The 23,521-nt window shown below is 44.5% G+C and overlaps 1 protein-coding gene across 2 annotated transcripts in view; it reads left to right on the top strand.

Moving 5' to 3' along the window:
* Positions 1 to 23,521, top strand: part of LOC115197391 (ankyrin repeat and BTB/POZ domain-containing protein BTBD11-B) — a 109,136-nt gene that overhangs the window by 57,443 nt on the left and 28,172 nt on the right. For both annotated transcript variants that reach the window (XM_029758841.1, XM_029758840.1), the window contains exon 2: positions 13,439 to 13,588. In XM_029758841.1, coding sequence (XP_029614701.1) covers positions 13,439 to 13,588 — 150 coding nt within the window. The remainder of the gene's footprint in view (positions 1 to 13,438; positions 13,589 to 23,521) is intronic.

The raw sequence follows: 23,521 nt of genomic DNA on the forward strand, positions 1-23,521 counted from the left end.
ATGCTAGTGTAGTACACGACAGGATGTTTTTGTGCTGGTCGAGGGCAGTCGGGTCCGGAGTGAACCACTTATATCTGTTCTCTGTTCTTAGTTCAACATTTTTTGAAAGGGGCATACATATTGAAGATGGTGAGGAAATTACTTTAATAGAACAACAAGGCATCCTCGACTGGCGGGATGAGGTCAATATCCTTCCAGGACACCCGAGCCAGGTCAATTAGAAAGGCCTGTTTGCAGAAGCGTTTTAGGGAGCGTTTGACAGTGAACGGATGCAGGCAATGAGGCAGTGATCGCTGAGATCCTGATTGAAAACAGCAGAGGTGTATTTGGAGGGCAAGTTGGTCAGGATAATATCTTTGAGGGTGCCCATGTTTACGGATTTAGGGTTGTACCTGGTGGGTTCCTTGATAATTTGTGTGAGATTGAGGGCATCTAGCTTAGATTGTAGTGTTAAGCATATCCCAGTTTAGGTCACCTAGCAGAACGAACTCTGAAGATAGATGGGGGGCAATCTATTCACATATGGTGTCCAGAGCACAGCTGGGAGCTGAGGGGGGTCTGTAACAGGCGGCAACAGTGAGAGACTTATTTCTGGAGAGATTCATTTTTAAAATTAGAAGCTTGAACTGTTTGGGAATTGACCTGGAAAGTATGACAGAACTTTGCAGGCTATCTCTGCAGTAGATTGCAACTCCTCCCCCTTTGGCAGTTCTATCTTGACGGAAAATGTTGTAGTTGAGGATGGAAATCTCAGAATTTTTGGTGGCCTTCCTAAGCCAGGATTCAGACATGGCAAGGACATCAGGGTTGGCTAAAGCAGTGAGTAAAACAAATTTAGGGAGGAGGCTTCTGATGTTAACATGCATGAAACCAAGGCTTTTACGGATACAGAAGTCAACAAATGAGAGCGCCTGGGGACACACAGGGCCTGGGTTAACCTCTACATCACCCGAGGAACAGAGGAGGAGTAGGATGAGGGTATGGCTAAAGGGTATCAAAACTGGTCGTCTAGTGCGGTGGGGACAGAAAATCAAAGGAGCATATTTCTGGGTGTGGTAGAATAGATTCAGACAGGGGTATGGTAGGGTGCGGGTACAGTGGAGCTAAACCTAAGCATTGAGTGACGATGAGAGAGGTTGCATCTCTGGAGGCACTAGTTATGCTAGGTGAGGTCAACGCATGTGTGGGAGGTGGGACAAAGGAGGAATCTAGTGGGACTAGGGGCTCCGCAGTAAAATAAAACAATGATAACTACCCTAAACAACAGTATACAAGGCATATTGACATTAGAGATAGACATAAAGCGAGGCATAAAGCAATCACAGGTGTTGATTGGGAGAGCTAGCTAAGACAACAACGGGTAAGACAGCAACTGCTAATCAACTAAGACAACAACAACAGGTAAAATAGCGATGAATGGGCAGAGAGGGTCAGTTAACTACACACAGGGCCGAGTTCGAGGCTGGGGCCGACAGATAAACCAAATTAACAAAATAGAGTACCGTGATTAATGAACAGGTCAGCAGGCATCAGCTATGTAGCCAGGTGATCATAGGGTCCAGTGAACAGCAATAGATGAAACAGGGAAGCCGTTAGGTAGTCGTTACTACGCTAGCAAGTGGGAGACACGGCGTTCATAAAGATAGCAAGCCGGGGCTAACAGAAGCATCTTCACCGACGTCCGGCAAGGGCCGGTTGAGGGCACAACGGACGGAATTATGTCTGAAGACCATCGTGATGGATCGGCGGGGCTCCGTGTCGACAAAGGTTCCAGGCCAATTGGCAAAAGAGGTATTGTAGTTGGAGTAATTTTGTTTGCTAGCCGGGAGATGCGCCTGGCTTGAGGCTAACTGGTGCTAGCTTCGGGACAAGGGTGTTAGCCACTATAGCCACTCGGTAGCAGCTAGCTTGCTGTGATCATCCGATGCAAAGGTCCAGAGCTTACGGCAGGAATCCGGTGATGTAGTGGCTTCTAGTCGTGTTAGTGAAGAGTCCGGGAGGCATCAGCTGTGTAGCTGAGTGATCATAGGATCCACTGAGCAGGCTGGGAGATGGGCCTGGCTCAAGGCTAGCTTCGGGGCTGGGCCACTAAGTAGCAGCTAGCTAGCTGCGATGATCTGGAGTAATGGTCCAGAGCTTACGGCAGGAATCTGGTGATGTAGTGGAGAAAAGCAGTGTGTGGATGCATAGGGTATATGTTGGGCGGGAATGAATGAGAATGGATGAGTAAATCGATGGGTGTAAGGGTGTCTGAGAGTTAGGGAGGGTGGGAAAAGATGGGAGGTTGGGACAAGCTTTACTTGGGTGGGTAAGGTTGGGAAAGGATGGGAGGTAGGGACAAGCTTAGCCTGGGTGGGAAAGGATGGGCAAGGATGGGTGGTAGGGACAAGCTTAGCTTGGGTGGGCAAGGATGGGCAAGGATGGGTGGTAGGGACAAGCTTAGCTTGGGTGGGAAAGGATGGGCAAGGATGGGTGGTAGGGACAAGCTTAGCTTGGGTGGGAAAGGATGGGCAAGGATGGGTGGTAGGGACAAGCTTAGCCTGGGTGGGAAAGGATGGGCAAGGATGGGTGGTAGGGACAAGCTTAGCTTGGGTGGGCAAGGATGGGGGGTTGGGACAAGCTTGCCTTGGGTGGGGTGAAGGGCGGAGAAAATAGGAAGAGGGAGGTAAAGATGGTACAACAGTACAATGTAATTCTTAGTTCTGGACAGATTAAGAGAAGATGTCGAAACCTCATTATTCCTTTTTTGTCAGTATAGCTAAGCTATAATGGTGGTTATTGGTAAGAGGGGAGAGGGGCTCTATCCGAGGGACTGGGACGGGGAGACTGGGAGGGCATCAGGCACTTCTCTGAGATGTGTGTGGGGCCTCCACTCATTTCACTTCAGTCTCTTGGTGGACCCACTCTCCCCAAGTAGACACCCACAAGCCACTATATTTTCATTTAATTTACAAGGTAGTACAAACTGACCACAATTCTTAAATGGCAGACTTTCTCCAATGTATATACAAAGACATAATCCACAGGCTTTTGGTACATCAGGAGAGGAGTTAGAGTTTAAAATCCCTAAAAGGCGTAGCGCCTCAAAGTACAAAAAAGTTATTTGCTTTGTGACTTTTGTGTATTCTCTGTTAAATGTCTGCTCAGACCACATGCTCACATACTCTATATACACAATATATACAGAAGTATGTGGACACCCCTTCAATTAGTGGAACCGGCTATTTCAGCTACACCCGTTGCTGACAGGTGTATAAAATCAAGTACACAGCCATCCAATTTCCATAGACAAACATTAGCAGTAGAATGCCTTACTGAAGAGCTCAGTGACTTTCACCGTCATAGGAAGCATCGTCAGCACAAGAACTGTTCGTCGGGAGATTCATGAAAAGGGTTCATATGGTCCGAACAGCCGCACACAAGCCTAAGATCACCATGCGCAATGCCAAGCGTTGGCTGGAGTGGTGTAAAGCTTGCCACGATTGGACTCTGGAGCAGCGGAAACTCATTCTCTGGACGGATGAATCACGCTTCACCATCTGGCAGTCCGACGGACTAATCTGGATTTGGTGGATGCCAGGAGAACGCTACCTGCCCCAATGCATAGTGCTAACTGTGACGTTTGGTGGAGGAGGAATAATGGTCTGGGGCTGCTTTTAATTCTAGATGATTCTGTGCTTCCAAATTTGTGGCAACAGTTTGGGGAAGGCCCTTTCCTGTTTCAGCATGACAATGCCCCTGTGAACAAAGCAAGGTCCATACATGCCTATTTTCAAAGGATGAAGCTAAGAACATTAACAACTTCATAGTTAAGAACAGTACAACATTGTGGGAAAAAATTTCACTTATTTTACAAGAACCAATACCACACCATAAAACACACAACACTAAGGAATGATCCTAGATAGATAGATAGCTTTTCAGAATTCACAGATAAATTGGTTTACATGGCAAACTAAAGGCATAGAAACTGTATATGACTTGGAAATCAATGTATTTCCATGACAGAATAAAAAGCAATTTTGGACTGACCAATGTAAATATTTGCAAATACTTAAAAGTTTCATATCAAGAAATTCCGAATTTGGGAATCATCTGTCTGCTTCCACCAGGCATTCCACTGATTTCAAAACTCGGTCAACTTCTTGCGTGACAACAACACTATTGATCACCGTTTCTTCTGATGACAGTGATTTTTACGTAAGTCAGAGAGAGTCAGCATGGCATGATCATCCTCCAGAAAGTAGTCCATCACAACTTTTCCCGCTGATCTTTGTTGATAGCGCTATTAACTTCAAGGCAGCAATACAACACTTTTTCAGTTCTTCATGATATCTTTCAAAAAAATCCTCAGTAGAAAGGATTTTCCAAGCATACTGGGCAGCTCATGTTATAGACAGAAGCATGCTACATGGGAGACCAATCCTATCTCCTCTCTCGGCCCGTCCAGCCCATCCATTATCTCAGCCAATCATGGCTAGTGGGAAAGTTCCTGTATTTTTCCGTGGCTAAACCAACTAGGCTCGTAATTTAACAATTGTATTGGTATTTACAGATGGCATACAAGTTTGTTATTAAGGCACAAGAAAGTTCACATGTTCCAGAAGCATTTCTGACAAAAAAACACATTTTGATATATATCTTTTTTTTTTCTTCAAATGCCTCTCCTGTGAGGTAGTGATGTCCGACATACTCCTAGCTTCTTGAAACGGGCTGCAAATGCTTTACTGTCTATATATTGAAAGTGTGTGGGGGACGATGAGAAACAATGCAGTTTGAGGCCATGTGGCGGAGAGTGATGCGAGCGGTGGAGATGGGGGTGTGAGCAGGTGGGTCTTGGCAGGGGTGGCAGGGGTGATGGTGTGGATGTTTGTAAGCGTCTGTATGTTGTTGTTTGTATGTGTTTGTTTCGTATTGTTTAAAAATATATAAAAAAATCATACAAAATATAATTGTATCTGCTTGCAAACATGTTCAAAGGACCCACATGGTTCTCTCCAAGAGGAAACCCACACCTCCACTGAAACAGGGTTCAAAGAGGCAGAAAGCGTTGAATGCTTGACAGATGGAATTCATTAGGTTTTGTTGATGTGTGTTTGTGCATGTGTAGATAGTTGCCTTTGCGTGTGTTTGTGTGAGATTTAAATGGAAGTTTATATCTGATATACGTATTACTGTAAGAAAAAACGACAAAATCTTCTCCTTGTACTGGGATGTATAGACTACAGCTATGCATCGTTTGAGGCATAATTATGTCTCTGTCGTATTGTATTTGTAAGTCGCTCTGGATAAGAGCGTCTGCTAAATGACTTAAATGTAAAATGTAAATGTATGTTTCTTTGTATGTGTGCTTGCATGGATGCGTGTGTCGTGCGCATGCATTTGTGTGTGCATACATGTGTGTGTTCTTGCATGTAAGTATGTGTGTGTACATGTGTATGTGCGTGTTTACAATATGTGTGTGTCTGATAGCGTGTTGACATGCTCTCTCCCCAGACCATGTTCTATATAAGCAATAAGGCCCGAGGGGGTGTGGTATATGGCCAATATACCATGGTAAGGGCTGTTCTTATGCACGATGCAACACGGAGTGCCTGGACACAGCCCTTAGCCATGGTATAATGGCCATATACCACAAACCCCCGAGGTGCCTTATTACTATTATAAACTGGTTACCAAAATAATTAGAGCAGTAAAAATAATATGTTGTCATACCCGTTGTATACGGTCGGATATACCACAGCTTTCGGACAATCAGCATTCAGGTCCCGAACCGTCCAGTTTATAATACTAATAGAAGCATACATGTGCATGTGTAGGTCTTTTCTCCCAGGGCCTGTGTGATCTCACTTTGTCAGAGTGGTTGTAGCCTCCAACTTCCAACACGTCCTTGTGGCAGCTATACAGCACTAACCCATTAAAGACTTATGGTCGTTGGCTGTCTCAGACCGAACTGTGGTTGCTATACAGTACTAACCCATTAAAGACTTATGGTCGTTGGCTGTCTTAGACCGAACTGTGGCTGCTATACAGTACTAACCCATTAAAGACTTATGGTCGTTGGCTGTCTTAGACCAAACTGTGGTTGCTATACAGTACTAACCCATTAAAGACTTGTGGTCGGTGGCTGTCTTAGACCGAACTGTGGTTGCTATACAGTACTAACCCATTAAAGACTTATGGTCGTTGGCTGTCTTAGACCGAACTGTGGCTGCTATACAGTACTAACCCATTAAAGACTTATGGTCGTTGGCTGTCTTAGACCGAACTGTGGTTGCTATACAGTACTAACCCATTAAAGACTTGTGGTAGGTGGCTGTCTTAGACCGAACTGTGGCTGCTATACAGTACTAACCCATTAAAGACTTGTGGTCGGTGGCTGTCTTAGACCGAACTGTGGCTGCTATACAGTACTAACCCATTAAAGACTTATGGTTGTTGGCTGTCTTAGACCGAACTGTGGCTGCTATACAGTACTAACCCATTAAAGACTTATGGTTGTTGGCTGTCTTAGACCGAACTGTGGTTGCTATACAGTACTAACCCATTAGACTTATGGTCGGTGGCTGTCTTAGACCGAACTGTGGCTGCTATACAGTACTAACCCATTAAAGACTTATGGTTGTTGGCTGTCTTAGACCGAACTGTGGCTGCTATACAGTACTAACCCATTAAAGACTTGTGGTCGGTGGCTGTCTTAGACCGAACTGTGGTTACTGGGTATCCCAGACCAAGCCCATACTCAAGCACTTGTACAGTCATCCCAGGCATGTGTACTCCGCCTCTCATCTAACTCACATACAACTCTAGACATTTCACTCACAGTTGTATTTGTACCACTGAAAATTGGCCTACAAATGTCAATGCATACGGGGAAATAAAGCTGTTATGCAATGTACTGTATGTTATATTCTCTCTTCTCTCTCTTACTTTCTGCATCACTGTTTCCCAGGCTAGCTCCATCATGTCTGATTCCTCTCTCTGTATACATATGGCCACCATCTGGTCTGGCAGGGGGATGTCAGAGCCCAGAGTGAGCCAGCTCCAGCTCCCTCAAAAGACTATGTGCAGTATCAGGGTTAACCCCTTACAGGAACACCTGGTACAGTACATGGTGCAGTACACTCTGCAAAGAAAGAAAGGAACAATAGGAAAGACTCTCTCTCTCTTTTTCCTTATCTCTTTTCTCTATCTTTCTCTCTCCCTTATTCTTGTTTTAACATACAGACATTTCTTTCTCCTCTCTCTCTCTGCTTATTTGATACAAGTCACATGCCTCTGGTCTAAGTTGTATTATTCATCTCTAAATCCCCTAGAACAGTGAGTACAGTACACAGAGGACAGAGTGACTTAGCAGACAGACGGACTCCTATATTTCATTGTTGTCCCTGCTCTGTGAGAAACCCAGGGAAACTACTCCCATGGAGCTGCAGAGTTTTCTGGGGAAGAACCAGGCTCTAGTGCGTCCCTCGAAAATAGATTTAAGTGCAGGGTAAAGCCACATCGAGGTCACAACTCCTTCAGTCAAGCATGGGGAAGTCAGAGAGGCAGGGCCTGCCTCCAAGCAGGGCTGGTCCTGCATGCTAGGCATTCAGCCCTACAGACAGGGGGTGGCAGAGATAGACAGCCTATAGTAACCCTGCTTTGTTCCCTCTTTTCTCCCTACATAGCTCATTGGTTGTTGTTGTTTTTCCTCTAATAGGCCTATATAGTAGCTCAGATGGATTTGCTCATATGTCAACATTTATAAGTAAAGCAGTTATTTGATAATCAATGTTTCAACAGCAAAGTAAACTGTATTTTTTTTTAAATTACATTTAATAGTAACTGTAACTATTATGTTCTCCTTGTGGCAGTAGAATGGAGTCAGTGTTCCAAACCAGTGCTTTTAATGTCCCAGGTCTTTTCTATGAGGCTGTATGACACTGTCCACTTTAGAATTACCCTATTATTGAGTACTAAGCATTCATTATAGGGAGAGATCTGAATGGGGGGCTCCTCCTGTACACAACCAATTATTCATCATTCAGTGATGAGTGGCTTGCCTGGAGGATCTCTCTCTCTCTCTCTCTCTCTCTCTCTCTCACTCTCTTTTTTCTCTCTCTCTCTTTCTCTCGTTCTCTCTCTCCCTCATGCATTTAAACCTCATGACTGAATAGCAATAGCCGTCACTTGGCGCAGGTAGTTAAAGAGATTCAAAGTCTGAAATGTATTATTCAAAAGACACAATGGCTACTGGATCCCACCACTGCCACCACATGCATTTTTGATAACAACAACATCAGAAAATAATTTCATCATCTAAATTAATAATCTAATCTCTGGTGGCTGAATATTGCCAGGTTTGAACCACAGCACAGTGACAGGGACATAATCAGGAGAGGAGTCCTGGCTTGGCTTTTTTGTCACGCACAGAGAGAGTGGTTACAGTACTTTGGTTGTGGCTGGAGTGTGTGTAAGAATGTCGGTGTCCGCTGTGTCGCGGACACCGGTGTCTTGCTCCCAGACAAGCTAAACACCTTCTTCACCTGCTTTGAGGATAACACAGTGTCATCGACGCGGCACCCTCCCAAGGACTGTGGGCTCTCGTTCTCGTTGGCCAACGTGAGTTAGACATTTAAGCGTGTTAACCCTCGCAAGGCTGCCGGCCCAGATGTCATCTCTAGCCTTGTCCTCAGAGCATGCACAGACCAACTGGCTGGAGTGTTTATTGACATATTCAATCTCTCCCTATCCCAGTCTGCTGTCCCCACATGCTTCAAGATGGCCACCATTGTTCCTGTACCCAAGAAAGAAAAGATAACTGAACTAAATTACTATCGCCCCGTAGCACTCACTTCTGTCATCATGAAGTGCTTTGAGAGGCTAGTTAAGGACCATATCACCTTTATCTTACCTGACACCCTAGACCCACTTAAATTTGATTACCGGCCCAATAGATCAACAGACGATACAATCACCATTGCGCTGCACACTGCCCTATCCCACCTGGACATGAGGAATACCTGTGTAAGAATGCTGTTCATTGACTACAGCTCAGCCTTCAACACCATAGTACCCTCCAAGCTCATCATCAAGCTCGGGGCCCTGGGTCTGAACCCCGCCCTGTGCAACTGGGTCCTGGACTTCCTGACGGGCCGGTGCCAGGTGGTGAAGGTGGGAAACAACACCTCCACTTCACTGATCCTCAACACTGGGGCCCCACAAGGGTGCGTACTTAGCCCCCTCCTGTACTCCCTGTTCACCCATGACAGCGTGGCCACGCACACCTCCAACTCAATCATCAAGTTTGTAGACGACACAACAGTAGTAGGCCTGATTACCAACAATGATGAGACAGCCTACAGGGAGGAGGTGAGGGCCATGGCGGCGTGGTGCCAGGAAAAAAACCTCTCCCTCAATGTCAACAAAACGAAGAAGCTGATTGTGGACAGTGTGGTGAAGAAGGCACAACAGAGCCTCTTCAACCTCAGGAGGCTGAAGAAATTTGGCTAGGCCCCTAAGACCCTCACAAACCTGTACAGATGCACCATTGAGAGCATCCTGTTGGGCTGTATCACCACCTGGTATGGCAACTTTACCGCCTGCAACTGCCCAATGCATCACCGGGGGCACACTGCCTGCCCTCCAGGACACCTACAGCACCCGATTTCACAGGAAGACCAAAAGATCATTAAGGACACCAACCACCCGATCCACTGCCTGTTCACCCCGCTATCATCCAGAAGGTGAGGTCAGTACAGATGCATCAAAGCTGGGACTGAGAGACTGAAAAACAGCTTCTATCTCAAGGCCATCAGACTGTTACATAGACATCACTAGCTGGCTACCACCCGGTTACTCAACCCTGCACCTTAGTGGCTGCTGCCCTATATGCATAGACATGGAATCACTGGTCACTTTATTAATGTTTACACACTGCTTTACTCATTTCATATGTATGTATTGTATTCAATTCTACTGTATTTTTGTCAATGCCACTCCGACATTGCTCGTCCTAATATTTATATATTTCTTCATTCCATTATTTAATTTTAGATTTGTGTATTGTTGTGAATTGTTAGATACTACTGTACTGTTGAAAATTGGAAAACAAGCATTTCGCTACACCCGAAATAACATCTGCTAAATATGTGTATGTGACCAATAAAATGTGATTTGATTTGAACTCAAGCAGTTCTTCCCTGAGGGCAGTGGCTTCACTGGCTTGCATTAAAACACAGTGAGTCACCTTGCCCCAGCCAAGCCTGTGAGCAGCCTGCACTTCACTGTCAGCTGGTCTTGCACCATCACTGCATGATTCTGCACCCTGCATCACAGTAAGGTCAAGGACTGGGAAAGTTAAAGCCAAAAGCTAAAGTGCAAACTTGCAAGGTGTTTTTCAAGCACATACTCTCATTCATAAATCAATTAATACATTTTGAGGATATTAGCAAAATTACAGGGTCGAAAACTGTGAGCGAACCCAATTTTTTCTTCAGGGTCTTGATACGGGTCTTTACTTTGGCCAAGTTTCATAGTAAACAACTCTCTGGCACCCCTTGGAAATCCTGACTTTTCAGTGATCTTCCGCGTAAAGCCTGTCCAGCTCCAACCGAACTGTGTTGGTCTGACTGAAGGATGGCCAAGGGATGGAGAGATGACCGGGGGAGCCGAGAGAGAACAGGAAGGAGTCTTACCTCGCCCATCAGTATGACCCTCTTCTCCCAATCCTCCTTCTCTTCTTTCCTCCGGTCTCAGGTCACACACAGGCCTGGCACCCATGGACTAAGTGGATGTTCAGGTCATGGCCTGCATGTTGAGGGCCTCTGTGGCAACTGGCAAGAGGGTGCCTCTGCTGCCAGCCAGCCCAGCCTTGCTTATGGGAAATCAAGGTGACACTTCAGTGTTATTTTAACTCATAGCATCCCCCTCATAGAGTCCTCCTGATGTCGCCTTTTCTAGCTTTTACTATGGCACAATGCTCGAAATTTACCTCCAGAAAAATGCGGCTGTTATAACGTTCACCACAAAAATGATGGGTGTTTTGCTAAATCACTGCACATCAAAGGTTGAGGAACACATTTAGCTAGCTGTATAATGGTGTGAAAGTGGTGGCAGGGGAGGGGAGAGATGCCAGGACAGCTCCCCGCTGCTTTAAGTGCTTAAAGCTGGATTTCCTGGAGCGTTGCTCTGTGAGCTGGCAAGATAATAAAGAAGGTGTTTCAGAGAAATCCATATTGTGCCTATGTGCTTGCTGAATATGTGTATGTGACCAATAAAATGTAATTTGATTTGATTAAGGTAGCCTGGTCTGTGGTCCGGGATCTGCTGTCTTGCCAACACCTACAGTCATTGTTATGTATTGCACAAACAGATCTGGGACTAGGCTACCTACCTGTAAAAGTCTTCCACCAAGGCATTGGTTGATACTGTAAGTTAGGTTTGGCTGGTGCTGTATCAGACATCTGACCCTATCCTACTGAAGCAGATGGTTGGGTCTCATGTTCTTTGTTAGAGGGACATGTGTTTGTACGTGGTCCCCCGTAGTGTACCTAGCTGAGGTGTATAATGGGAGGGGTCACGAACACTGAGCAGTGAGCTGTGGCTCTACACCACACAACACCTGTTATCCCTGCGTCACGGCAACCAGTCACCCCCCCCCACTGGCTCTCTGTCTCCATGGTGACTGACTTTCATTACTGTCAATATTCTGACCATCGTCACCCTGGAGGAGAAAAAAATATAGAAATATGTTTGCACTCAGAAATTAACTGAGGTCTCTATTCTATGTGTAACAAATTAGTCTCGTCATGTGTAATGGGTCAGAGGAGGATTACTAAATTCCCTTAAAGCCATTTTTTCCCTTAGAGACTGATGAATAGTGTAAACTGCAAGGCTAGGCAGCAAGTCAATTAAATTCGCTGCATATTGAGGAGGAAGTGTTCAAACCAAAGCTACTTTCCCTTTTCCCTAGGGGGTATAGGGCCATTGGTTATAGCCATTTTGTAATTTGACACACCGCAGGCGTGAGTCGTGGGAAGCGGTAGCAGCACTGCGCTGCTGTGGAAGAATAGGAAATGGGAAGGAAAGCAATCTGCCTCGTCATCCCCTGAGCAGGAGAGAATGACTAATGTAATTTGTGGCTGCAGCTATGATGAAACTGCCTCCATGATATTAGTTTAGGTAGAACACTCCATCTGAGCCAGACTGAAGAGGGATAGGTACAGCATACAAATATGAGCACGTACCCTCATTTCTGCAGAGCTAAATGGCCATATTTGAAATGAGGAACTAGAATTTAACATGGCCACCTGATGGATTAAATCTGAATAAAATCACACAATAAGTAGGTGTGGAATCATGTGATAAAGTAAGGTGCCTCACTGCCAAGGGAGGTGGCAGTCGAAGTGAATATACATAACAGATCCACAAAAACAAGAAAGGCTAGATTATTAAACTGTTTAGCAAACAGTGTTCTACAGCTATTTACCTCACAACAAGCATCTCGCATTGAAACGTGAGGACAGAGACAGGTAGGTAACCATCAGCAGCCGTCTACCCCCTTCCTAAAACAGACTGGCATAAATACCAGCTGGTAACACTGCTACCTGGCTTGGGTCATACCCAACTCACTTGTATTTATGAGTTGTATTTATGAGTTGTATTTATGAGTTTATTTACTTGTATTTATCTCTAAAATACATAAAAGTACCAGGGCATTCATAAATTCATCAACTGCCATACAATTCATGAACTAAAAATAATACCGAGCTCTTCCATGTATATAACAGCAGATGTTTGGGCATACATTCAGCAACAGGTAGAGTTTAATCACTGTCAGGAAAACACTGCAAAGGCAGCACTAAGCCGCGTCATCACAAATCATATATATATATTTGTTTTTTTCTCTAAGCAATAATACTCTATGAAACACAGGCAGTCAAAGGGAACATTTCTGAAATAGAGGGGATGAAGTATCCTCTCCCTGTTCCAATGACTCAACTTGTAAACAGCAAACGATTACACCCTAGCTCAGCGACAAAGACTGCCAGGCGTTGTTCCTCACACACAGTGATTGCTTGTGTAGACAGAAACACAATACAGTATACTCCTCAATGTCCCCTCTACGAAGATGGCTGACACTGAGCTTTAGGGACAAACCATTCACCTGTTGCAGTGCAGTACAAACCAACATATCTAATGAACATAAACCTTTCCTGCAATGGAGAAGTCACTTCTCCTGACTAAAAAAGAACCAACTCATGCTGTATTATGATTATTGTAACTTTTCACTTATTTGATATTTTGTTATCCAGTGAGTCTGGGTCCATCGTGAGTCTGTCTACTGTGTTTACACATTGGTTTGTTCTTAACCACCTGTCTCTTTTCTCTCCTCTTCCTCCCTCTCAACCTCCTTTCTCTCTATCTCCCCCCTCTGCCTCTTTCCCTCCTGCAGGTGTGCTCAGCCTACCAGAGAGCCTGACTCTGCATCGGGACCAGCAGCGGTCAGGGAAGAGTGGGGAGGGCCACTCCTACAGTCAGTCGGAGCTGCGCTCCATAGAGCAGTGCCTGCTAGCCACACGGGTGGGAAGCATCTCAGAACTCAGTGAGTATACTTAGACAGACATACAGTATATATTGTACACTGACACACATATTGGGTTTTTACAATGCCTTTGTACATTGTGTGTGTGTGTGTGTGTGTGTGTGTGTGTGTGTGCATGCATGTTAGAGTAAGCCCACTCAGGTCTCTTTTTTTACCCCAAGAGAGTCATTTCTCCTGAAGCATCCATATGATTTGCCTTCTAAGATGAACATGTACCCCAGAAGTCCCGATAACGAGGTCAATGGCAGAGAATTCCAAATCTATCCATTATTCAAACAATGTAAGTAGGCGTTTGAATGGTCAATACATTTCTTGGAATAGATTTACATATGCTTTAAGGATTAGGACGGCAGCGAGGTATTCTGTTTCACCTACAGCCTTTCAGGGAGTTCCAGGATCACTATGAGACATCTGTCTTCTTTCCCCATGTTGTCATCTGTTGTAAGTGGAAAAACTACTGCAACTGTTCTCCAGATCCTTGCAACAAACCTGGTAAATTAATATACAGTGCATTCGGAAAGTATTCAGACCCCTTGACTTTTTCAAATGTTGTTACATTACAGCCTTATTCTAAAGTGGATTAAATTGTTTTTTCCCCCTCATCAATCTACATACAATGCCCCATAATGACAAAGTAAAAGCAGTTTTTTTTTTTGCACATGTATAATTTTTTTTTTCAAAAACGGAAATATCACATATACATAAGTATTCAGACCCTTTACTCAGTACTTTGTTGAAGCACCTTTGGCGGTGATTACAGCCTCAAGTCTTCTTGAGTATGACGCTACAAGCTTGGCACACCTGTATTTGGGGAGTTTCTCCCATTCTCTGCAGATCCTCTCAAGCTCTGTCAGGTAGGATGGGGAGCGTCAGTGCACAGCTATTTTCAGGTTTCTCCAGAGATGTTCCATCGGGTTCAAGTCTGGGCTCTGGCTGGGCCACTCAAAGACATTCAGAGACTTGTCCCGAAGCCACTCCTGCGTTGTCTTGGCTGTGTGCTAAGGGTCGTTGTTTTCATCACGGATCTTTCTGTACTTTGCTCCGTTTTTCTGACTAGTCTCCCAGTCCCCGCCGCTGAAAAACATCCCCACGGCATGATGCTGCCACCACTATGCTTCACCGTAGGTATCGTGCCAGGTTTCCTTCAGACGTGACGCTTGGCATTCAGAAAATCTTGTTTCTCATGGTCGGAGAGTCCTTTAGGTGACTTTTGGCAAACTCCAAGTGGGCTGTCTTGTGCCTTTTACCGAGGAGTGGCTTCTGTCTGGCCACTCTACTATAAAGGCCTGATTGGTGGAGTGCTGGAGAGATGGTTGTCCTTCTGGAAGGTTCTCCCCTCTCCACAGAGGAACTCTGGAGCTCTGTCAGAGTGACTATCGGGTTCTTGGTCACCTCCCTGATCCCCTGATTTCTCAGTTTGGCTGGGCGGCCAGCTCTAGGAAGAGTCTTGGTGGTTCCAAACTCCTTCCATTTAAGAATTATGGAGGCCACTGTGTTCTTGGAGACCTTCAATGCTGCAGAAATGTTTTGATACCCTTCCCCAGATCTGTGCCTCGACACAATTCTGTCTCTGAGCTCTACGGACGATTCCTTTGACCTCATGGCTTGGCTTTTGCTCTGACATGCACTGTCAACTGTGGGACCTTAAATAGACAGGTGTGTACCTTTCCAAATCATGTCCAATCAATTGAATTTACCACATGTGGACTCCAATCAAGTTGTAGAAACATCTCAAGGATGATCAATGGAAACAGGATGAACCTGAGCTCAATTTTGAGTCTCATAGCAAAGGGTCTGAATACTTATGTAAATAAGGTATTTCTGTTTTTTATTTATAATACATTTGCAAAAATGTCTGAACCTGTTTTTGCTTTGTCATTACGGGGTATTGTGTGTTTTTTAAAATGTTTTATTCATTTTAGCATAGGACTGTAACGTAACAAAATGTGGAAAAGGGGAAGGGGCCTAAATACTTTCAGAATGTACTGTACATGTATGTTTTGTGAAAACCTCTTCCACTTGAGAATATGTTGAGCTCTTGTATAATGCTCTTAGGGCCATACACAGTACTGTATCTCTTCCAATGGCATTTCGATAAACTGTAGTCCGTCAAGGCCATTTTTGGGTGAGTGAGTGGGCCCTTCATTTGAAGAGACACATAGTTCAGTCTGGGAGTGTGGTTGAGTTTGTGTCCTCAGCTCATTTCAGCTGACTAACCAAGAAACGACCTGTGATGTCCAGAAGTGCTGAAACCTCTAGTCTAGTCAGTGTAGATACACAGAGCAATGTCATTCTAAGAACACATGCAACAACACAGAAAGACTTTAATGCTGTCTCTTTCAGACGTGAGGTCTCTAATGCCGTCTCTTTCAGATGTGAGGTCTCTAATGCCGTCTCTTTCAGACGTGAGGTCTCTAATGCCGTCTCTTTCAGACGTGAGGTCTCTAATGCCGTCTCTTTCAGACGTGAGGTCTCTAATGCCGTCTCTTTCAGACGTGAGGTCTCTAATGCCGTCTCTTTCAGACGTGAGGTCTCTAATGCCGTCTCTTTCAGACGTGAGGTCTCTAATGCCGTCTCTTTCAGACGTGAGGTCTCTAATGCCGTCTCTTTCAGACGTGAGGTCTCTAATGCCGTCTCTTTCAGACGTGAGGTCTCTAATGCCGTCTCTTTCAGACGTGAGGTCTCTAATGCCGTCTCTTTCAGACGTGAGGTCTCTAATGCCGTCTCTTTCAGATGTTATGTTGACATTTGGCCAATGTTATTGCATCTGACACGATGAGCGACCCAAAGCACCCTGTGTGTCCAGCGTCAACACTTATCATCAGAATAAACACTGATCCAATTCTAATCTGGATCAAAATGGAGTCCCAGGCATACAGAGCGCTAAGTTACATCATCAGGCTCTGTACATGGAATATTTATGGGGTCACTCTGGGACTCATTCAACTGTGTTGACACTGCAAATACAGTGACACAGCTGTAGCGGCCAAGGATACCTCTCGATGCCTCTCGAGCTTATTTCCAAAGGTAATATCAACGCAGGAAGTTTATCTTGTAAATAGGCCCGATGACGTGAAAGCATATGTGCAAAGTTCAAACTGCAGAATGAATTATGGAGAAAAGCAGAAACGTCAACAACGGACGAGCTATCAGACTGTCACAGAGGGAGAGGGAGAGGATAAAGACAGATGATAAAAAATCAGGCAAAGTTAAATTTAGAGATTTGCATATTCTAGGTATAGTGTTTTTCCAATGGCGTTTAGATGTCCATTTAAGACTTATCGATTTTTCTGCTTTGTTAGTTGTGTCATCTATTTTGTGTTAAATGCCATACAGGCATATTTGAAACGGCAGTCTGTCAAAGTCCCCACAAAACGAGCTGTCATCTCTGACATGTTTCAACAATACCTCAGAGAATCATCATCAGTCAGTCGGAGATTAAATTAGGTAAAGTCTTCCTTTGAAGTAGAGAGAAAGAAATTGATCATGTAATTATGTACATTTAACAACAATGGCCTCATCCTATTCTTGGAAATGTCAATAGCAGGCTATTTTCATATGGAAATCTGTAGAAGCAACCACTAGGGAAAAGTACCTCAGGAAATAATGTCAAAATGATGACCTCAGTGATTGCTTTCTACACCACCAGAAAAACTGTTTTATGTTCATATAATGTGGGGTCCTTATTGGAGCCCATTGTCTGATGTTTAGGAACAAATGAGGGGGTTATTTGATTTTGAACCAGAATCTATTTGGATCAGGACTCAAATCTGAACACAGATCATATCATCTCCACAGATCTCCCTGTATCATAAAACACACACGTGCACATACACTCACATTTTACATTTATTTATCGATAATAAAAATAGGCAATACATTTTTTAAACAGTTTGACCTGCTATGTTCCTCTGCTTCTGTCAGAGCCTTGGAGAGAAACGTCCTGGACCTACACAGGCCACTCACAATTAAACACTATCATGGCTGATTGGCAGCAAATCAAAGTCCAATAGCTCTGACTTCACCTGCGCTATTCTGTGCACTACACTACACATTCTCCAACTGCAAAGACCAAATATGATAAGAAGTTGTGTACAAAACATTTCTAATACCGCTTCTACTTTCTGTCTACTGGTAAATGTTTGGTCATGGCTCCTGTGAGATGGACTCAGCTTCTACCCCATTAAACAGTCATTACACATCACGCTCTAATGAACGCTTGGCTGTTATGTGGGCACTGAATAGCTGGTAACTCACCCCTAAGGTGCCAACACTTCTAAATCCCCCTTGTAAATATACGCGGTGATTGTACTCCTGAGAAACAGAACTAGACGAGAACCCAGCTCATTGCAACAGTGAACAGGTTTTAGGAGATTATCTTTTGATAACCATGTAGATCCTGTAGACAAAGCGGATGGTGCCCTGTTGAACACTTTAAAAAGGCATTATAGTTAAGATGCATAGCCAAACACTAGAGCTATGATACCAGTCTGTCTCCTACTTCCCTGCTCACTGTTGCTGGAAAGAATGAGCTAGCTGGGATGAAATTAGCAGTAGCTTGAATCCCATTGATAAACTAATAGCATTGTAGACTAGCTCTTAAACGGCTCTCCTTCCTCCTCGCCACCATTATGGCTAACACAAAGTACTGTCTAGTCCAGTATCCATGGTGACATGACAGCTTTTATTAGAGGACATGACAGCTAGCCGTTTCCTATTCCTGCCTATTATACTGGACCCATATGTTATCTTGGCTATGCATGCCTCTCTAATATCAATATGCCTCGTCCATTACTGTCCTGGTTAGTGATTACTGTCTTATTTCATTGTAGAGCCTCTAGCCCTGCTCAATATGCCTTAACCAACCATGTTGTTCCACCTCCTACATATGCGATGACATCACCTGGTTTAAACGTCTCTAGAGACTATATCGCTCTCATCATTACTCAATGCCTAGGTTTACCTCCAATGTACTCACATCCTACCTTACCTTTGTCTGTACACTATGCCTTGAATCTATGCTATCGTGCCCAGAAACCTGCTCCTTTTACTCTCTGTTCTGAACGTGCTAGACGGCCAGTTTGTATAGCCTTTAGCCGTACCCTTATCCTACTTCTCCTCTGTTCCTCTGGTGATGTGGAGGTTAATCCAGGTCCTGCAGTGCCTAGCTCCACTCCCACTCCCCAGGTGCTCTCATTTGTTGACTTCTGTAAATGTAAAAGCCTTGGTTTCATGCATGTTAACACTAGAAGCCTACTCCCTAAGTTTGTTTTACTCATTGCTTTAGCACACTCTGCCAACCCGGATGTCTTAGCCGCGTCTGAATCCTGGCTTAGGAAAACCATCAAAAACCATGAAATCTTCATCGCTAACTATAACATTATCCGACAAGATAGAACTGCCAAAGGGGGCGGTGTTGCAATCTACTGCAAAGATAGCCTGCAGAGTTCTGTATTACTATCCAAGTCTGTACCCAAACAATTCGAGCTTCTACTTCTAAAAATTCACCTTTCCAGAAACAAGTCTCTCACTGTTGCTGCTTGCTGTAGACCTCCCTCTGCCCCCAGCTGTGCCCTCGATACCATATGTGAATTGATTGGCCCCATCTATCTTCTGAGCTCGTGCTACTAGGTGACCTAAACTGGGACATGCTTAAAAGCCTGGCCATCCTACAATCTAAGCTTGATGCCCTCAATCTCACACAAATTATCAATGAACCTACCAGGTACAACCCCAAATCGCCCTCCAAATACACCTCTGCTGTTTTCAATCAAGATCTCAGTGATCATTGCCTCATTGCCTGCATCTGTAATGGGTCTGCAACCAAACAACCACCCCTCATCACTGTCAAACGCTCCCGAAAACACTTCTGCGAGCAGGCCTTTCTAATCAACCTGGCCGGGGTATCCTGGAATGACATTGACCTAATCCCGTCAGTAAAAGTCCCTTCCTCACCATCTTAAATAAGCATGACCCACTCAAAAAATGTAGAACAAGGAATAGATATAGTCCTTGGTTCACTCCAGACCTGTCTGCCCTTGACCAGCACAAAAACATCCTGTAGCGTTCTGCATTAGCATCGAATAGCCCCCGTGATATGCAACTTTTCAGGGAAGTTAGGAACAAATATACACAGGCAGTTAGAAAAGCTAAGGCTTGCTTTTTCAAACAGAAATTTGCATCCTGTAGTACTAACTCAAAAACGTTCTAGGACACTGCTCTGAGGCTAGGAAACACTGTCACTACCGATAAATCCAGTATAATTGAGAATTTCAATAAGCATTTCTCTACGGCTGGCCATGCTTTCCACCTGGCTACCCCTACCCTGGTCAACTGCCCGGCACCCTCCACAGCAACCCGCCAAAGCCCTCACCATTTCCCCTTCACCCAAATCCAGATAGCTGATGTTCTGAAAGAGCTGCAAAAACTGGACCCATACAAATCAGCCGGGCTAGACAATCTGGACCGTCTCTTTCTAAAATTATCGGCTGAAATTGTTGCAACCCCTATTACTAGCCTGTTCAAACTTTCTTTCGTATCGTCTGAGATTCCCAAATATTGGAAAGCTGCCGCGGTCATCCCCCTCTTCAAAGGGGGTGACACTCTAGAACCAAACTGCTACAGACCTATATCTATCCTACCCTGTCTTTCTAAGGTCTTCGAAAGCCAAGTTAACAAACAGATTACTGACCATTTCGAATCGCACCGTACCTTCTCCGCTATGCAATCTGGTTTCAGAGCTGGTCATGGGTGCCCCTCAGCCACACTCAAGGTCCTAAACGACATCATAACCGCCATCGATAAGAGACATTACTGTGCAGCCGTATTCATTGACCTGGCCAAGGCTTCCGACTCTGTCAATCACCACATTCTTATTGGCAGACTCGACAGCCTTGGTTTCTCAAATGATTGTCTCAACTGGTTTACCAACTACTTTTCTGATAGAGTTCAGTGTGTCAAATCGGAGGGCCTGTGGCAGTCTCTATGGGTGTGCCACAGGGTTCAATTCTCGGGCGACTCTCTTCTCTGTATACATCAATAATGTTGCTCTTGCTGCTGGTGACTCTCTGATCCACCTCTACGCCGACGACACCATTCTGTATACTTCTGGCCCCTCTTTGGACACTGTGTTAACTAACCTCCAGACGAGCTTCAATGCCATACAACTCTCCTTCCGTGGCCTCAAACTGCTCTTAAACGCAAGTAAAACTAAATGCATGCTATTCAATCGATCACTGCCCGCACCTGCTCGCCCGTCCAGCATCACTACGCTCTGACTTAGAATACGTGGACAACTACAAATACCTGGGTGTCTGGTTAGACTGTAAACTCTCCTTCCAGACTCACATTAAGCATCTCCAATCCAAAATTAAATCTAGAATCGGCTTCCTATATCACAACAAAGCATCCTTCACTCATGCTGCCAAACATACCCTCGTAAAACTGACCATCCTACCGATCCTCGACTTCGGTGATGTCATCTATAAAATAGCCTCCAACACTCTACTCAACAAACTGGATGCAGTCTATCACAGTGCCATCCGTTTTGTCACCAAAGCCCCATACACTACCCACCATTGCGACCTGTACGCTTTCGTTGGTTGGCCCTTGCTTCATACTCGTCGCCAAACCCACTGGCTGCAGGTTATCTACAAGTCTCTGCTAGGTAAAGCCCCACCTTATCTCAGCTCACTGGTCACCATAGCAGCACCCACTCGTAGCACGTGCCCCAGCAGGTATATCTCACTGGTCGCCCCCAAAGCCAATTCCTCCTTTGGTCGTCTTTCCTTCCAGTTCTCTGTTGCCAATGACTGGAACGAACTGCAAAAATCTCTGAAGCTGGAGACTCATATCTCCCTCACTAGCTTTAAGCACCAGCTGTCAGAGCAGCTCACAGATCACTGCACCTGTACATAGCCCATCTGTAAACAGCCCATCTTTCTACCTACCTCATCCCGTACTGTATTTATTTATCTTGCTCCTTTGCACTCCAGTATCTCTACTTGCATGTTCATCTTCTGCACATCTACCATTCCAGTGTTTAATTGCTATATTGTAATTACTTCGCCACCATGGCCTATTTATTGCCTTAACTTACCTCATTTGCACTCACTGTATATAGACCTTTTGTTTTCTTTTGTTCTACTGTATGTTTTGTTTATTCCATGTGTAACTCTGTGTTGTTGTATGTGTCGAATTGCTATGCTTTATCTTGGCCTGGTCGCAGTTGCAAATGAGAACTTGTTCTCAACTAGCCTACCTGATTAAATAAAGGTGAAATAAAAAATACAAATAAAATATATCCAACTGTAACATATCAGTGGTTGTTTTCTGTACTTCAGAAGAAACTCATTGTCTTTGTGTAGAGAAAGGCACAGTTCTGTGGCCGAGAGTATTGCTGTTGGCTTGTTGTGTTTAGTTATCTCACTCCTCAGCCCTACGCCTGCCTGCCTGCCTGCCCGCCCGCCACCCAACTCCAGGAAATGTCACAGTCCAACATCAATAAGAGATGAGGATGGATGTTAGACCATCTCACTGAGCTGCCTGCCTCAGTCCCCCATCCCCCTCATTCCACTGCTTAATTAGGGCACTATTACACTGTCATCACACTGTATTGTACTCCCTTTTGGTACAATTAGTGTAGGGAGGGTGTAGTGTGTGGGTGTGCAGTGTGTGTGCGGTTGTGCTGCTAGCATGTCAAGGCTATAGGGTCTCAATTATACATCTGAATTGCCAGTGTGTGGTGGTTGTTGTTTGTTTTCATCAGATCCGCTAGCCCACTCTGTTCTTTGCATTGCATCATACTGTTCCATACAATGCTGCACTGTTTCTCTTATCAGTCGAGCACTGACATCTCCCAGATCTGCTGTCTGTAAGATAGACTGTTGATTCCAAGCATCCAATTCCCTCCTTTTAGTCATGCTTCCACATGTGCCCTTCTCTCATTGTCAAGGCAAAAAACAAAATATTGACAACAGGCAAGCCACACAATTATGATGCTAAACAAACCATTTGTCTCTTTGAATGACTGTCCCCATAGACTCATCCCTTTATTGGTACGAATGCTTGCTGTTGCGTTTCCACTGAATGAGTTTGGTGAGAAATAGATCCCTCTTAAATACCACTGTTTAGTCTTTAATTGAATGCAATGTGTTGTGATTGTGTAACAGACCCCTACAGTATGTGTGAATGTGAAACCAATGGAACGTGCCATTACACTATAACTCTATTACTTGACTGACAGATTAGCGCCATGTCAACCTATATCCGGACGATATATATGTGTGTTTATTTGGATCCCCATCAGCAGCTACTCTTCCTGGGGTCCACAAAAAACACAAAACATGACAAGTAACAAAACACTGATACACTGATAGACAGGGACAGTCACACAAATGTAACATACAATCAATACAACAACAAAAAATGTGTTAGATGCATAATAATGTTATTTAAACAATAAGTGTTTTTCTGTTATATACACAGTAACAAAAGTGTACGGGCTGATAGGGCCCAGGACTCTCAGAATGTCATGCTATGATAGAGACGCAGAACAATCTGCAGTATGTTTCTAATGTATAGTAATGGTGTCATATCGACAAGATGTGCTTTTCTGCTCTATATAGTAGAAATAGGGTGAATACTGGTACTCGTTGTGTCTATGAGATAGCATAAATAGTGCAGCCTTTTGAAAAACCCTCATGTACAGTTTTACTGTGTCTCAGTGGGATTCTAGTTGGGCCCAGCTGTCTCGTTGTCTGGCTTCCAGGTCTGCAAGGCATTCGAAGGCAATATGTCCTGTCCCTTTCAGCTCAGTAAAAATTTTGTGGAAAACTGTTTTTGCCATGCCATTTGAAGCATCTGGAGAATATTCACATTTTATGAGGAAATCCTTTTAAGCAGAGAGTTTGAGTGAAACCGCATGACCTAAAA

The sequence above is a fragment of the Salmo trutta genome, chromosome 7 (assembly GCF_901001165.1).
Source record: "Salmo trutta chromosome 7, fSalTru1.1, whole genome shotgun sequence".
Classification (NCBI taxonomy): Eukaryota; Metazoa; Chordata; class Actinopteri; order Salmoniformes; family Salmonidae; genus Salmo; species Salmo trutta.